This window comes from Neolamprologus brichardi, chromosome 11 (assembly GCF_056152115.1).
Source record: "Neolamprologus brichardi isolate AB-2024 chromosome 11, ASM5615211v1, whole genome shotgun sequence".
Lineage (NCBI taxonomy): Eukaryota > Metazoa > Chordata > Actinopteri > Cichliformes > Cichlidae > Neolamprologus > Neolamprologus brichardi.
The window spans coordinates 14,335,847-14,353,511 of NC_142114.1; the positions used below are offsets into that span (position 1 = coordinate 14,335,847).

The 17,665-nt window shown below is 42.6% G+C and overlaps 1 protein-coding gene across 1 annotated transcript in view; it reads right to left on the bottom strand.

The window, feature by feature from the left end:
• itga8 (integrin, alpha 8) overlaps positions 1-17,665 on the bottom strand; it is a 42,514-nt gene that overhangs the window by 19,306 nt on the left and 5,543 nt on the right. Inside the window, exons 5-15 of the mRNA XM_006801354.3 lie at positions 17,004-17,065; positions 16,504-16,549; positions 14,527-14,652; positions 13,106-13,150; positions 11,731-11,774; positions 10,292-10,348; positions 10,098-10,150; positions 9,807-10,012; positions 6,238-6,435; positions 1,941-1,986; positions 1,745-1,852 (exon numbers count right to left, since the gene is read on the bottom strand). Of these exons, the coding sequence (XP_006801417.2) occupies positions 1,745-1,852; positions 1,941-1,986; positions 6,238-6,435; positions 9,807-10,012; positions 10,098-10,150; positions 10,292-10,348; positions 11,731-11,774; positions 13,106-13,150; positions 14,527-14,652; positions 16,504-16,549; positions 17,004-17,065 (991 nt within the window). The remainder of the gene's footprint in view (positions 1-1,744; positions 1,853-1,940; positions 1,987-6,237; positions 6,436-9,806; positions 10,013-10,097; positions 10,151-10,291; positions 10,349-11,730; positions 11,775-13,105; positions 13,151-14,526; positions 14,653-16,503; positions 16,550-17,003; positions 17,066-17,665) is intronic.

Below are 17,665 nucleotides of genomic sequence, written 5' to 3' on the forward strand. Positions count from 1 at the left end.
GCACATGCACTCACACATCTGCGCACGCACAAACACACGCAAGGTCCGTTTCCAAAGTGCAAAATAATTTACAACTGACCAAAGGTGTTAATGCTGGAAAAGTGTCTAATTTAGGTACTAAGAGCTGTCACTCTTCATTTTTAACTCGACCGTAGGTGCGGATTCGATTGCCTTTTTCTCACCATGCCATGCCAAACGGAAGCGGCAGAGTGACCCAGCTGGAAAAAATTACAACAAACTGTAGACTGTGGTGACGAGCTGGAGAAACATCTCACAAAACAAAAGGAAATCAACGTTTTATTCTGTGGGAAAGGATTCGCCTGTTTAATTGCGAAATGCGCAGCAGAGTCAAAATATAGCTTTCTGTAATGATGCACATTCTTTTATTGTACTCTTGTAGATTTCTGTTTTTCTTTGATTTTGTTTATTTAACCTTGAAAAAAAACCTGACTGAGATCAAAATCTCTTTTTCAAGAGGGACCCTGCCAAGAGCGCGGTATGAAAACATTGGTACAACAATAAATATCCAGTTAAGATGTATAAATAGGTCCGTTTCCAAAAGTCAGATTGAAAGTAAACAATGGCAGTGAAATTAGAAGTGGATGAAGGAGGTTTTTGACTAACCTCCTTCAAGCTCAAGGAGTCAGCATCTGGTCAGAGTAGTACTGGTTTCAAAAAATGTGTAACGTTTATGTCTATCGGTAAGGAGAGGGCAGCCCAAGAAGAAGTTAATATACTGGTGCTTTCAATCACAGTTAATACACTGCCTGGCCAAAAAACAAAGGTCACCACCTGGATTTAACTAAACCAACAGGTAAGAGCCTCCTATTGGATAATTACTGCAGTGATTAAAACATTTCGGCTGGCAACTGCTGAAACTAAACGGCCAACCATCTTCAAATTAGAAATGTAGATGGAAAAAAATCTTGACTGTGATCAGGGATCATTTATGCTGGGAAAATCAGACTGTAAAGAAATCAACAGTAGAACGTTCATGTTTAACAGTGAAGGTAAAAACATTTCCACATGCACAATGTAAAGACGGCTCATGGAGTTTGGGACTAAACAGCTGTGTAGCCTTAAGAAAAACACTTATCAGTAATGTTAATTTAAAAAAAATGTTTCAATTTGCCAGGAAGCATGAAGATTGGACTCTGGAGCAATGGAAAAAGGAGTCCAGATTTACCCTGTTCCAGAGTGATGGGTGCACCGGGGTAGGAAGAGAGATGGAGTGATACACCCATCACGCCTGAGGCCAGATTTACTAACACTGGATTTTGGCAAAACAAAATCCAGTGTAAGTAAAAAAAGAAAGAAAACAAACAAACAAATAAAAAAGAAACTGCATAACTTTTGTAACCACACCTATGAGCACTATTCAGGGATTGTGTTCACACACAACTTTGCCCCGTCTAGTGCCTGTCATACAAGCCTGTGGGGCAGTGGAGTCAGTTTAACTATCTGAATATACAGACTCATCAGGTTTTTCCATCAACAGATTTTTCTTCCCTGATGGCAGGGCCACATCTGCATATGATAATGCCGAGATTCATCAGGCTCAGGTTGTGAAAGAGTGGAGAATATTATTGTGCAGTGCAGTGCAGAAGCTTATCGAGACAATGCCATTGTGAATGCGTGCCGTCATCACCTGAAGGTGGTCCATCAAAATATGAATGTGTGACTTTACTTTGACCAGGCTATGTTATATTAATACATAGTTATGAATTGGAGACACTGTAATTACCAGGTAACCATGATATTCATCTGAGGCAGGTGACACTGTCGGTCGTCGGGATTAAGGATTTTGGGGGTCAGGATCATTTCAGCTTCCACAGATACTACAGCTTGCGACCTGCATATACACAAACAAACAGATGCATACCTGTAACACGATCCAAAATCCAAAAACTTGGGAGTCTTGCACATTTTTTTGTGTTTACCTGTACACTGACACCTTGCCCACGCCAAACGCCCCCACGATCAGATCTGCGTAGTGAGAGAGAGAGAGAGAGCAGCAGAGAGCTTCAAAGAATGCCACAGATGGGACTGATTTCAAGGTCTCCAGCAATTTTCATCAGACACAGACTTCTCAAATCAACTACACACAAATCAGCTACACACACACAAGCAGACTGTCATATAGAATTGATATTCTGATATCGCGTTGCTTTGCCTTTCACACATGACCCTCTTCAGACTAAATTCACAAACAGCGTTTGCACGACTGTGTCATGCGTGTGCTTTCCCTGTGTGTTTGTGCTGTCAGACAGGGACCCCACGCTGCATTCCAGGGCCATTAGAAAGCTCACAATCACATTTCGCTAAACAGCAACATTTCCCAACAGCCCGCGTAGCAACGACTCCTAATTGCAAGCAGCACCAGATTTCATCTATATGTGATTTTTATTTGTTTTCATGGGATTTGTGATGAACACACACTTTTAATTGGCTCTCAAAGTTTAAAATGGAGCCGGTATTTAATGGCTGCGGTCGGGGGACACATACCAATGAAAGCCGCACGCCGACACGGACTCACATATACACACACACGAGAGCTGATTAAAACAATGTGAAACTGAAGAGAGGCACTTAATGGATGCAAGCCACCGCTGCCAGATGCAGCAGAAACCTAAGCCGTGTGATGTTGAGAGAGACTGCACAGCGAGGGGCCACGGGGGCTACAGCAAATGACTATTTTCATTATTAATTAATCTCTTATTATTCTTATGATTAGTTTATTAATGTTGGGCCTTTAAATAATTTAGTCTCCATGGTTGGGTATAAGGGCAAAAGTTCAAATCTCCACGGTGGAAAAATTGCAGCATCTCAGATTCCATCTAGAATTTCTTTGATATATCATAACAAAACTGTAAAGACAAACAGCGAGAGACACTTAATCAGTTTTGTGCTGATAGCATCATTAATCAGCTGACTATTTCAGCACTAATATCAACTACCAGCCCCTTCGTGTTGTGGTAACCTGCTGCATGAGGACAACGGATGGAAGCAAGTGGAAGTGTAGTCTTGTAACCCTCGCTTGTCATTTGCTGTGCCACTCCTCTCCTGTGTATTTAAGAAAAAAGGGACTAATTGAATCTGAGTTAGGCACATCTGTTTCTGCCTTTGGCTGCAGTCACAGAGTCCCCCTGAAACCACAGCATTAAACATTTAGGCCTTGTCTCTTTTCTCCTGGGGTGTGCTATGTCACTATGTAAGTGTGTGTGTGTTATACCAAAAATGCTACAATGAGGACGGATGTGAAGATGTTGGTATTTTGGAGTTTGGGAATGGAGGGGAAAAGCAGAAGAAGGTGAGGTGTAGACAGAAAAGGATGATGTTTGGCTTTTAAATCACAATCTGTGAAAGCCATCAGAAGAAGGTGTGTTTTTAGCAGAAACAGAGAAGGAGGTGAGGGAGAGCCCATCCAACTGTAGCAGTTATGTAACCTGGAAAATTTAACTCCACTCATGTCATCAGCTGGCGGTTTTATTTTAATGCTTGTGTTTGCTAAAAAGACATGAGGCTTATTTGAGGATAGGGTGCCTTCAGGGTTAAGAGTTTAAGTTTGCACATGGCTTCATCTGGAGCTAAATCAACCAACGGCCTACTTTCCTTTTCCATGTCATTTCCATTTCCGTATACACAGGAAAGCTTGCCCACCACTGTTGATTTGAGGTTGGTGTGTGTACAGAGACCCACTGAGCCATAGCCACACACGAGCAGGCTGCATCACTCAACGAGGGCATCTCTAGGTGCAGGTATGATTTCGGTAATTGAGCTGCTAGCTGATGGTGTCCATCCTGGGCTATGAAAACACAACCTCCATCCAGAGTTTAGACAGACTGTCAAGCTGTCAGTGGATGTATGCCCTGAAAGCTGCGGGGGATCGGACACGATGATGAAATGCCAAAGATCAGTGGCTCTCAGTGGAAAAAGAGGTGGTTTTTCAGAGAGAGGTTTTCCTCATTCTTGGATTCATGTGTGGTGTTTTAGGACAATTCAATAAATTGCCAGCCATTACACATATTTGAAACACTATTTTTACACCACAGAGCAGGGTAATTGCCTGGATTATTTCTAGATTGCCTAGTATGGCAGGTTTTGTTTAAATTGCACCTATTACACACTTAGTGCTTTTATTTATTTTGTCATATATACAGAGTGCTGTTAAAGAGGTGGTTTATATTAAACATGTCAGAGATAGTAATCCCGGTGTGCCAAAAGCTCAGATTACTCTAAATGCTCTGTTTCAGACAGTTTTTGTTACTTTCTAGGCTCTGTGAGGTGTCACTGAGAGGTTAAATCCTTAATATGGTGATCTCAGGCACTGATGCGCCACACACCTGCTGTTCAAAAAAACCTGAGAGGGGCAGCCAATCAGAGGAAAGTTACTTAGAAGGAAGGTTAACCTGTGCTAGACTGAGTGGCTGTACTAAGGCTCTGTATCATGCATGAAATGAGAATAAAAATGGGCGTCAAATATTCGAGTTGATTTGGAGGCCTTTAGTCAATTTTGCACTTTCCAACCAAATAAACACGAATCAAAAAGTCTTTCAGCGAGAGTGACTGTCAGGTAAACATTGTGGGTTTTTGGCCTTTAACCCGTTAAATGAAACCAAAATTGCATTTGAAGGCAATGTGACCCTTAAGATACACAACTGACCCCGGCCGTTTTGCACAAAATCAGATATGTCTGTGATTTAATGAAGCTTGATTTGAAGCAGTAAGCTGTGTGTGCGTGTGTTATTTTGATCCCTGTACTGCCTGCTTTTTCAGGTTTTGTCCTATCTACCTTTCGTTTAGTTCCACGCTGCTTGATCTGAAATGCAAAGACAAATATCTGAAATGATTCTTAAAGATAAAAATCCATAAAACTGGAGAACAGTCATCATCCATCTTCCTGTGGTCGACTAATGACATTTAATCACAATGAGAGCACGTGGCAGCTGTAGCAGGCCTCCCAGACGCCTTTGCAGTCCTCTCATAATGCTGATCAAACGTCTCAGGCTCCTTTGAACAGTGTGACTTTACTAGCCTGCCAACGACACACCGTGTGCGTGTGTGTGTGCCTCACTTCCGTCAGCAAGCTCTCTAATGACAGACGACACGAGCCCTGCACGTCTGTGTGCGCGCGTGTTTATACGTTTGTGTGTGTGTTGGCAGAAAGCTGTGCCACCCATGAGTTTCTTCTCTACGTGCTCCTCCCAAAGGACCTCCGCCAGTTTTAACCTGTAACTCCTGTGTGTGTATTTATTGTACACTGTTTTTAATTCTGATCTCTGATTTGCAGTGGGTCTGCGCAGGTCTAACTATGACCTGGAGCCTGGCCCGTGCTCAACATACACTTTGCTAGCTGCCAGTGAAACTGATCACAAGCCATGCATGTGAACTTGCGCGTTATTATTTCCCTTTGTATCCTGTTTGTGGAATGAAGAAATCTGTTATTGCAGCAGAATGAAAAGGGAAACCGCCAAAGAGGGGGTAGGAGGGGGCAAAGACAAAAGGTGAAACCAAACAAATTCTCATTTTCAGCCCAATCTGTGGAAGCTTTAAGAAAAATTAATGCTGAGAGCCGGATGGCTCCAAATTGGGGAGAAAATGAGGTAGTAAAAGCGTGGTTTTACAGACCTGCTTTGTTTCAAATCTTTTTCGTGGACTAGAAACTTGTGTGTTCTACAAAAACCTCCAAATGGCCCCTTCTCTGTGTGTTCCACTTTAGTTTTGACATTATTTTCAGAAGACATAAGGTGAAGGTGTGTGGTATAGTAAGAAGGTGCCAAAAAAGGCTAGGGAGTTGCTGCATGTAAGTTGATTGAATGCTGCTTTGTCTGCTCACAGTTTTGAGGTTATACACAGAGGCTTGTAGGTCTGGCAGACTGAACATGAGGAGAATGTGTTATTATGCTTCTTTTTCTTTCTCCCACTCTCATGTCTTCTCTCCTACTTGAGTACTGTAAATCTCTAAAGAATGGATGCGGCAGAAGTTCATGGCACAAATCCCTATACCCGCTTCTGATGACTTTACCAGAGAAAAGGAGGAAAGCAAAAATGGGGAGAACATGGAGATGGTAGTGGAGGGGTGCGGTGAAATGTCGAGGTTAAGAATGAAGAGGAGGAAGGCTGTAATGAGAGGAGCTGGAAGGAAAGTCGAGAAGCGAAAGAATGCGAGCCTGAGAGAGAATTTTGATTATAACACGGGGAGCTGAGTAGAGACGGGCCGATTTGCTGATTATTTACCAGGGTACTGATTGTTGTCCACATCTTGGCCTCCTCTCAGAGTGAATCCAAATCCAGGCAAACTGTCACTGGGGGCGTGGGCCGCCCTCAGCTCCTGGCTGAGCGTCATACCTTGTGTGGATATGTCTTTGTTGCCATTAAAGATCAATACTCTCCCTCCACGCTCCTCACCTCCGAACGGACAGCCCACTGCCACGTCTGAAGGATGACAACACACATATGCATGGTTTAGACATCAACAGGGTTAAAGTCCCTTTGAGACAGGAGCAGAGGAAATTATACAGGTACGAGGAAATGGAAAGAGGAAAGGAAAAGAGCTTGACCGTCTTAAACTGAGCGATCATGGCAGCTAGGCCATTTACTTACGTCTTTTTTTGTTTGTTTTTCTACTTTTTTTACACATTTATTTTTAATCTTGGCTCAGCTTTATCTATCCTTATCTCTATAAACACTGTTTATGTTATGCTCAGCATGGGAAATATTTGTTTAAATAGGAAATGGAACAAGGTACCAAGTCATGGAAACAGAGGAAAAAAATATTAACTCGTTTTCTTATCTGCTTATCCTGATGCTTAGGGTTATGGCACGGATGGAGCCTATCTTAGCTGTCACTGGGTGAGAGGCCAGATGAAAACCGGAGCATAGCAGTTAACCTGGCTAAATGTAAACAAACCTGCCTACCAGCACCTCTAAATTGGAGTCATTACCACCGTATGCTTTAAACTTCTAAAACAGTGCATAAACAGCTTGTTGCATTTAGCTGTTAATGTCTTGGATGAAATATTGTACTCTAAGTGTAAAGTGTAAGTGTAAAAAGTAGGTAGGTGTATTTTGTTACTCTGGGACATATTTTCTGATTTAACTCTCAAGAGGAAAGCAAATAAGCACATCGTTCACCAAAATATTAACCTTTCCTTTAGAAATATCTTCAGACATGTAGATATATACACTCAGCCAATCACAAGGCAAACTCGATGCATTTAGGTGTAGACATGGTCAGACAATTTGCTGAAGTTCAGACTGAGAGTGATCAGAATGGAGAATAAAGGTGATTTTAGTGACTCTGAACATAGTATGGATGTTAGCACCGGTTAGGATGGTTGGCTGAGTATTTCAGAAAGTGCTGATATACTGAGATTTTCCCACACTCTGACATAAACAAGGCATGTTTATGTCAGAGGTGAGAGGAGAGTTGCCAGGCTACTTCGCGCTGATAGGAAGGAAACAGCAATTCAAATACCCACTCGTTACAACCAAGGTATGCACAAGAGCATTTCTGAATGCACAGCACTTTGAACCTTGAAGCAGATGGGCTACAGCAGCAGAAGACCACACCAGGTGCCACTTCCATCAGCTAAGAACAGGAAACTAAGGCTACAGTTAACACGTGCTCACCAACATCGGACAATAGAAGACTAGAACAACGTCGCCTGGTCTGACGAGTCTCGATTTCCACTACAAAAACTGCTGTAAACAACATGAAAGCATAGACATGAAAGCATCTTGCCAAATCTCAATAGAACACCTTTGGGATGTGGTGAAATGGCAGATTTGCATCACGGACCTGACAAATCTGCAGCAAGTATGTGATACAATCATGTCAATAAGGACCAAAACCTCTGAGGAATGTTTCAAGCAGACTGTCGAATTTATGCCATGAAGATTTAAGGTAGATCTGAAGGCAAAAAGAACCAACTCGGTACTAGCAAGGTGTGACTAATGAAGTAAGTATCTGTAAAGGAAAGGGGGATCTAAATGCAAAGAAAGAGATATAAGCATTCGGATACAGTAAGCTCCTGTGCAGATGAAGTAGAAGCAGATTTGAGTTTATTGTTTTACCTCTAAATTTCTGTGTCACACCATCCTGTATTAAAGTACCCATTAGCACTGTAGCTGTCCAAGCACCTCGAGATATCCTGTTTGTCTCCGGACCCCCCCTCTCTCAGTCTAAACAACTAGTTCCACATGAAGCAGATTGTGGGGTAGAGAGGATAAATGCAACCATGTGTGTGTGCAAGTGTATATATGAGCCTGTGTGAGAGTCTGTATGTCTATGTGTGGGTATGTGTACATAACTGAATAGCTGAGTTAAGAAAATTCTATTAAAAGTCTTCACATAATGTGAAACTCACTCATGGGCATTGCTCAACAACATCTCAGAATGTGCAGCAAAAAGAAGAGCATCAAGAACACCCACTGAACACCCACTGTGATCACTGAGACCAAAACTACAGAACTGCTTCTCAGACAAAAACAGGCCGACACTTTGTGAAAAATACTGACAGCGTTGGCCAATAAATATGAAAAACAAAAGAAACCACATGGAAAATGAAATTAGCTAAATTGCAAAGTGTTGACAGTTGACAGCAAGTAAAGCCATAGAGATGAGACAAAATGGGTATGGTTCCACTTTTAAGAAGAATCTTGGAAATGGAGTGATGATCATGATGTGGAAGAGCTCATCGGAGAGAAAGAAAGCGGTCTGTTTCTGATTATATACGGACACACGAGGGCACAGGTATGGTCCACGGTTTGGGTTTGACATTAGCAAAGAAAAGCCGCTGAAAGCCTTGATCACAGTCCCTCCTTTGAGATTCTACACTATAATACTGAATAATGAAATCATGCACAGACGTGGATGTGCACTCAATAGATTAACTCTCAGTAAGTACTTTGTCTCCATGGCACTTCAGGAGGCAGATCTTAGGTCACATCAGTGCCCCTCAGAGACCGTTGCACGCTAACAGAGAGCAGATGTTATTTACATTTCTAGTCTGAAAAACCATCAGTATTGATCCAGTGGTTATTGATCTAATGGTTAATGACTTTAAAGGTGTGGTAGGCTCATTATCACATGCTGTCCATGAATAAATAAAGGACAATTCAGCGGGATTGATGTGATAGGAGGCTTAGATGCACCTTCATTCATTCAATTTTTTTATAGCCGCAATCAACAAGCCTTAGTTCTGCAGAACATTTGGGATCCAGGCTGCATGGTGTGCATTTGTGTGTGTGTGTGTGTGTGTGTGTGTGGCTGTATTTGTACAATCAATATGAGGATAAAACAAACACATCGAAGAGGAATGAAGTCCGGGCTGCAGGACAAAAACTCCCAGATGATTTTTATCTCAGGGCACATCTGGTGAGCTAAAAATAACTCAGACACACATAGACACATGGCCTTTGGCGGATTGTCACAGGAAGACACCACTCGCACAGACAACCTTTCATCACTACACTTCCTGATTGTCAGGAGAACTTTAGGATTTCTCACACAGCAGCATCTGATGTACTTCCTCAGCCAGTGAAATAACCATGCAAACAGCACAGGAAGAGAAAAAAAAGATTTGTTCTTTTATCACGTTAACCTGAAAATATTGGCCCATAAAAGAAGATTCATTCAGGTTTAGGAAAAATATAATCAAACAAATTTTCCCTTCTCCATATCTGTCCCCTTCTATAGCTCTACTTGTATCTTTTCATTTTTCTGATTAAGTTAATCCATGTCCATTTATCTTTTTTTTAATCTTTTTTTCCTTTCTCCTTGACTTGGAAAGTCTCAGACCTACCATTGTATCCATCTTGGTTGACATCTCCTAGCGGTGCGATAGCTGTGCCGAAGCGTCCAAAAGTGTAGGTGCCGGTGAGAGCGACAGGTTCAGAAAAACTGAGCGGAGCCAGCTGGAGGTACAGGTATACCCTGCCCACCTCCTTGGGTTTGCTCTCCGTCTCTCTTTCCATGAAAAGGGGTGCTCCAACCAGCACGTCATCTGTCCTGGGAGGGTAGGGTGAAGAATTAGTGATCGTACATAGAATAGAAAGTGTAAGCATCTGGAGACACCGAGATGTTTTCTACTTACTCATCTCCATTTAAGTCAGTTACAGCCACAGAGTAGCCAAAATAGGAGGCCATCTGATGGACAGACAAGGAAGGAAGGCTATAGCACTTTAACCAAACCCCGACAAAGCTGCATGACTTTCATCTAATACTAATTTCAAATACGCTGCTTCGTATATGTGATAGTCTAAGACTGTGATGTGTTGATGGCCCTACCTGTTCCCCTGTGAAGTTCTGGATGAACGTCATGTTGGTGGAGTTGATCATCGCCACCTAAAGCAAGCAGACATGACTAATAAGGCACCGAGCTTTGTCCCCCTAGTGCACGAGCAGTAAACATGGCGGAGCAGTCTGACAAACAGGCACATAAAGAATGTTGGAAAAAAGTCAGGAACCGCATAAAAAACTGTTTTATTTAACCGAACACCCCCCCCCCCCCCCAACCCCACCACCATCCTCTTTGTGCTTTTACCATTTTCCCCTCATCTCTCCCCCCCCCCCACCCTTTAACCCTGGTTGCAGGGAGAGATGGAGGAAAGGGGGGGAAGGCTGAGAATTCCTTCATAAGAACTGAAATAACAACCACATGGAGGGAGCCGGAGGCAAGACATACACACACGTGCACAGACACACACACACCCTCACATGTGGAGGATACAAGCTGACCCAATCACACATGTCTCAGAGACGTACTAAAGAGGGATAGACTTATGAACACAGACAGATGAGGACGTGTAAAAAGAAATATTAAATCAACAACTTGAGATTTCATTTTCCTTTGCTCTCAGTTGTCAAATATGTTGCAGAGAGATTCTGATCAGGACTGACAGCTACTCCACTGTCAGGTCTACCTGCATCACTCCATCTACTGCACCAATTACCAGCTACATCCTCCTACTCTGTGGCATCCAGTCTGTACACCAAGGGACAGTCTTGCGGCAACTACAATGTCGGGATGAGGAACACACTGTCACAGGTCGTGTGTTTGTGTATTTGTGTGTCAAAGAGGGCTAGCGGGGTTACGTGGGGCCACTGGCCTTCATATGCAGCAGAAGCTGTGTGTCATTACGGAGGATTGACACAGTGAGCCCCGGGGACAAGTTCCCATACAAGAAAAAGAGGCAAACTAAAGTTTACTGGCATACATGCAAACATAAGTAGATTTCTGTGTCAGCAGACAAATTTCAAAGACTTCACGAGTGCATGTTTGTGTCTGAGTGCAGATTTTTCACACATCTTCACAATAAAAGTTTACATGCAGATGGAATACAGATGCAAGACAAATTAAAGGAAACATCTGCATGAAATGTCTTATTAGGCTACCGAGCTGCCAATTATATGTAAGATATCAGTCGACAAGTCACTGGCACTCAACTGAATGAACATCACTCTTCTCGAAGATATTTCTTTGAAAAGTGTTTGGTCATGGTGGAGTAAAGCGTCAAAAATCCCACATATGCAATAAGTTGATTCAAGATCTGGTGACTGGGAAGGCTACAGCATATGATATTTCTTCTTGTTAAAATATTTAACATACTTTAAATAAGCATCTATATTTGCTGGACTTCACACTGTTTCATTTTTCTTTTGTCTCTCAGTTGGTTGTTTCTAAATGAAATTGTGATGTTCTAACTGGCTTGTCCGTCCATACTCACATATCCAAAGTTCTGCGCTCCTCTTGGGACTCCAGCTAACAGCTCTGGAAGACATAAAAATAAAGCAAAGAGTCAAATTGGTGCGAGAAAGATGCACAGCGGAAAAGACAGTGGGAAAAAAAGTGACAGAGGTTTGTCTCAAAAGCCTGAAACCCCCACCGACCTCACAGCCAAGTGTCGCAGAGAACAAAGTAAGTGATTGGGTGCTCGGGCTCTGCGTGTGTATTGATTGATGAGTGCAGTGTTGTGAACTTAAAGTGACGATCTGAGGGTCCCACCCAGAGCGAGAAGACAGAGTCCCCACTTCCTGCCTTCTGGCTCTACTCAACAGGCTGAACCGCGGGCCTATTAACCAGTAATTCTCAGCTTCATCTTCACTCAGAGCTCCCAGTTACAACCAGTTCTCCAGTCTGAAGAGGGTTTAGGGAACAAGACCACAACAAGCTTTGCACCACAACACAGTGCATCAGCAGGCATGTGTAACCTCTTTAGGCTCTCTTTAAGACTCTCTGACATGTGTTGCGCTTTAGGCAGTTCAGGGCCTTTGCAGGGTTGGTATGGGGGTATGTAAACACAAGGTTGTCCCGTAAAAATCCCACTAAATGCTGATTAGCAAAGCGACACTGGGGAGGGGGGGTGTATAAAGCTAACGTGAAACCGCGTGGTGACGCTGTTTAAAGAGGAAGTAAAAAAATTGGTTTAAAAAGTGATGTGGTGACACTGTGGCTGGAAACATTTTGTTTTCTTTTAGTTTTGGTTGAAATTGTCCCGTTTGAAACACACACAAAGTTATGGCATCAAAAAGTACTTTAGCAGCACCTGAAGAGAACCCACGATTATATACCAGAGTGTATCTACGCGGTACAATACTTAAAAAAATGAAAGGATTTGTACATTTCTAGTACTTGTAACTTATATGAATTTATTCTGGCTCTAAAAAGCACAATTTGAAAAGCTGAAGATAAATTCATAGGCACTTTTCCCCACCTGCAAATCCTTTATAAAACACAAATATGTGCATGCCTGAGTGCTTTTTCACCTAATATTTCAAGTCCAGATGAGATTCGGGACCCACTCTAGACATGAAGAGGTTTGCAGAGTCTGCCAATAATCATTCTAATCACTCCAAATGGAGGACAGGAAAGCCCTTTATCAGTAGTCCTTGAAGTCCTGTCCACTCAGGGTCATGACCCAGACGTACAGAGACAGTTTTAATTACTGCTGCTAAGTTCAGACAAAGGCAAAGTCACACAGCTGTCCACTCTCAATCGCTCAGAGAAAGCGCAAACATGCAACGTTTTAGGCGGCGCTGCAGGAGAGACTGCCGATGTTCTCAGGAGGTTCCTCAAATCTAATGAATCCTTGGATTTCTCACCTTGTTCTGAGTCTCCCGTAAACTCTCCCACTGCCACAGAGTAACCTACGGAGAAATCAGTTGCACATGTGGTTGTAATTCAATTGCAGTTGTCTAATATTATCAATTGTGTTATGATTTGTTCATAAAGTTGGGTCCATAAGTATTCCGACATTTCCAGAGGCTCAAATGTAACAGGGAAAATGAACAAATTTAAAACATGAAGGTTTTTTAATGCTTCAATGGAAATCGTTTGCAGTCAGTGACTGCTTGAAGTACAGAAGCCATGAAGAGCTCTGTTTCCTCCATTTATCCTGCCACCTTCAGTTGCTGCTTGTTTCTGAGTCTCTCGGTCTTCAATAAATGAACCACACACTCTGTAGGGTTGAGATTATGTGACTGACTTGGCCACTGAAGAATATCCCATTTCTCTGCCATGACAAACTCCTGGGTCACTTTTGCACGTTGTAGTATCCTCATCCAGTTTCGCTGGATTTGTCTCAATCAGAGCAGAGAGCACAGCCCCCACACCTCACATTTTATCCTGATACTTCTATCAGTAGTTATATCAATGAGCAATAGTGACCCACTTCCACTGGCAGCCATACATGCCCATAACATAGTATTGCCTCCACTATGTTTCACGGGTGATGTGGTAGGATTCTGATCATGAGCTGTTTCTCTCCTTCGTCTTGCTTTGGAAATGTTCAGCGTCTTTTAAATGTCATCTGACAGTCAAATCGGATCTTCTCGTCCTCGAGTGTAAAGAGTGGTTTGCACTATGTTGCAAAGCCTCTTGACTTTCCATCATGAAAGTCTTTTTATTGCAGAGTATCAGAAATACACAATGTTTTTGCTCTAGTGATGTGTTTGAAGGGCTTTTTCTTAACCAAACAAAGAATCCTGCAGTATGTTTACCTCTGCGGTCATTCAAGCCTCGAGGTGTTGCTGAGCTGACCAGTGCACTCCTTTTTAAGAATGTACCAGACTGTGGATTTGGCTACTCTCTTAGGGCGTTTGCTATCTGTTTGATAGGTTTATTTTCCTTTTTAGCCGAATGATGGCCTCCTTCACTTGTATCTCATATTAAGAGTTTCATTGAAAAGATAAAAAAGAAAGCTTTACAATTTGCGTTTAATTTCTGTTTAACTTAAAATGATGTGAGAACAACCTCACCTGCTTGTCAGTCAGCTGTCCAGCTACATTCGAGCCTCTGCAAATGGGGGACTGTGTATAAAAACGGCCATAACTCTTAAAGAATGAATAGTAAACTTTTGTTAAACCCCTGGAATTAAGGCTGAAACTCTAAACTTTAATTAAATCTTGATTGTTTGATTTAAAAATCCACTTTGGTGGTGTACAGAGGCAACAATTACAAAAACTGTCTAAATAATTATAGACCTGAATGTAAGCTTGGGTGTGTGTTTGTTAATGCATGTTACCAAGGTAGCTGTCGTCGTGTGTGTCTTCAGCAGCTCTTGTGTGTTTCTCTCCCGAAACCTGTCTCAGCACTGCCTTTAAAGAATAGCCATTCAGTATCTCGGCTATCCCTGCTGTCATCACCTGACCTGCAAACACACACACACACACACACGGATGGAGAAAAACAATCAATCTGAAAGCCACATCTGTTTATAGGCAGCGGTTTAAGCTCAGACTCCGTGTAGGGAGCCCTGCTGTCCACTGTTGCAGATAACTGCTGGAGCTGGACGGCTCGCTCCACATGAAAGACACAGACAGCGCACAATCCTCTCAAAGGCAGAAACACTTACACATCTTAGTTCTTGCAGAACAAAAATCTGATACGTTTGGCCAATACGCCTTTAAAAACTCCCAAAAAAATGCTGCCCTCTCCATCACAAGGTTTCTGAATTATAGGTGTGCGCACACAAACAACACCCTTCCTCTGCTGTAGAACAAGAGGTCAGACAAACAAATGATTTTATCTCTGGCCGCTTTCAGCCTTCCATAAATCCTCCTTAATGTGTGTGTACTGATGGGGAGGGAAATGTGCCCTCTTAACCCTCCCCTCAGCTCCTCTCGCAGCCCTTCATCCTCCCGCTCTCACACACTGTGCCGGCTTTATCTCATATCACCGTGTCGACTCATTATTAAACTACAACCTGATTGAGGAGATAAACTGTTAACAGAGATGCATAAATCAGTGCTGCTAATTTCGAGTTATTTTTCACTCAGCCAGCGATAACAAGGCTTTATGTGAGTTTGTTGGAGGGTGAATCAAGCTGAAGGCTGAAGATAATTGTTGTATATTAGAGGCCATAAAATCCAGGCTGAGTGCTTTTATAAACATTTGGAGGAAGTGTTTTAACTGGAGGCAGGCTGCCGTGCCAGTGCTGAGGGCACGGCGAGAGAGAGAGAGCAGTCCATTAGGGTGTGTATGATGTCTGTCTAGTGCAGTCCTTTATGCCACAGCATTCATTATTTAACAATATGTAATCATTGTATCTCTGAATAAAAAAATGAATCTATTTCCTTTCTCTCTTTTTTGAAAAACACATTATGTCTTACGTTATTCTTTTTTTTTAAAGCAGCTGATGTGCCTCAGAGGTCAAAGATCATTAGGTTACAAAGACAGTAAAGAGAAATGAGTTTGTTCAAGTGATGAATAATTGTGTCCTTTCTCCTTGCAAGCAGCTGCACAATGTTGGATAACACACACACACACACGCTCGCGCTGTAACACCTGGAGTAGGGGGAGTACCGCTACACTTCCACAGCTTAACTATGACACACTCAAGCTGTGTCTACACCTATTAAGACACTTCATCCCTCTGCTTAGACTACCCATGCATTTCCAGCAATCTGACTGACCTCAGCTCTGACTTTATCAAGGAGATAAATCGTTCTGCTTCTTTGCTCTGTGTCTGACTCTCATCAACATACTCCATCACTTCTCTCTCTGTCATCTCCATCGCCGGGCTCTATCACTCAGGCCGTCCTGTCTGCTCTCTCTCTCTCTGCCACCCCTTTCCTTTGTCCTTCTCAACCCTGCTGCCTCGGCTTGAGGTTCTTCCTCTCCCCTCAGAGCTCCCCAAGCTCCTCTGAGGAGCAGAGGGGCAGTTCCTCCACTCCATTACCCCCTGATCAGCTCATTACAGAGCCCAAACACCAACTTCCTGTTACACTGTTTCAGACAGAGCGACGCATTAAGTAAAAAAAGAAAAGGAGGAAAGGAAAAGCGAATATAAAAGGGTTCCAGAGAAAGGGACGCATTTTTTTTTCCACCTTCGCTTAGGTAAGATTTGGAAAGTGTGTCCAGTGTGCATATGTGTGTAGGTGGGCTGTCCCGACTGCTAAACTCATCTCCATTCTTTTCTCTGATTTGAACACTGTCCCACTGATGAAATCACTGCAAGAGAGAGAGCAAACAAAGGTTTACACACTGCTGTTTCAGTTACCTTGCCAGTAAAAGCTTCCAGGTCCTCCAACCACCAGCTTTCCTTCCTGGAATAAATACAATTAAGTAGGCTTAGTCATATTGGAGGAATTGTTATTAAATAAATTGTGCAAGTGTGACTAGAGGTTTATAAAATGTGTATAGCTGTGTGAATGTGTCCATATGATTCCCGCTGCCTTCTGACATCCTGAAGAGAATGACAGCTTCCTGTACGTAAGGAGGGTAAGGCCGGACCATCAGTGAAAGGTCAAGGTTCATACTGACTATACAGTGAAAGAATGCGTGTGTATATGTTAGTGTGTTTATGTGTGTCTGGTCTATTGTGTTACGAGGCGATGGGTCACATCGGGCGTGGAGGCTTCTCTAGGGACAAATGCTCTCTGATCTTCCCATTGCCCATAAATTTTGATGGGAGTCTTCTCTGCGTGAACTCTGAGAAGCGACAAATTGTGTGCAGCAGGTTTTTGGGTAATAAAGTGTAACTGCCGCTCCAGTCTATACCTTGGTGAAATCCACACTGAAACCAGCCTGGCAGAATCCCTGTCCCTCTGGGTCTGGATCATCTGCAAGCAACATGAACATACATGCAAAAACTGAAACAACAGAAGCGCTCAAAGGAATATCTTACTTATTTTAGGGAAGTACTTTTGGCTTGCACATAGAAACTACCTGAGATTGAAGAGAGAGCGAGAGAGCAATTAGGTCTCACCCACACTGGAGGGAAGAACAGTTCATGGTTCTCCACTGACTTTCTTAAGCACAAAGGGGCCTCGTCATCAAGTTTGCAAGAAAAATACTGATAAATGCATGTGGCGTGGGACGCACGCAGACCTACACACAGTGCAGCTCTAGTAGGAGTGTTTTTTGGGTTTTTTTGAACAAACTACATTTTACTGTCTCATTGGGAATAATGCAGGGCACAAGTCTTCACAGGAATTAAGTAGAATTTATAAGAGGGAATTTATGATTCTGCTGTATTAATGTTGAATGATCTGACAAAATTCCAGGAGTGCAACAATAAATTGGTACTTTTTTTTGTCTTGAGACAATTTCCTGGTATTCAACTGTGCCAAAGTCATAGCTTCTAATAGATGAAACCATGTAACTACAAAAATCCCTACTGTCAGAATAAATATTTAGATAATTAAGATAATCAAGCACTT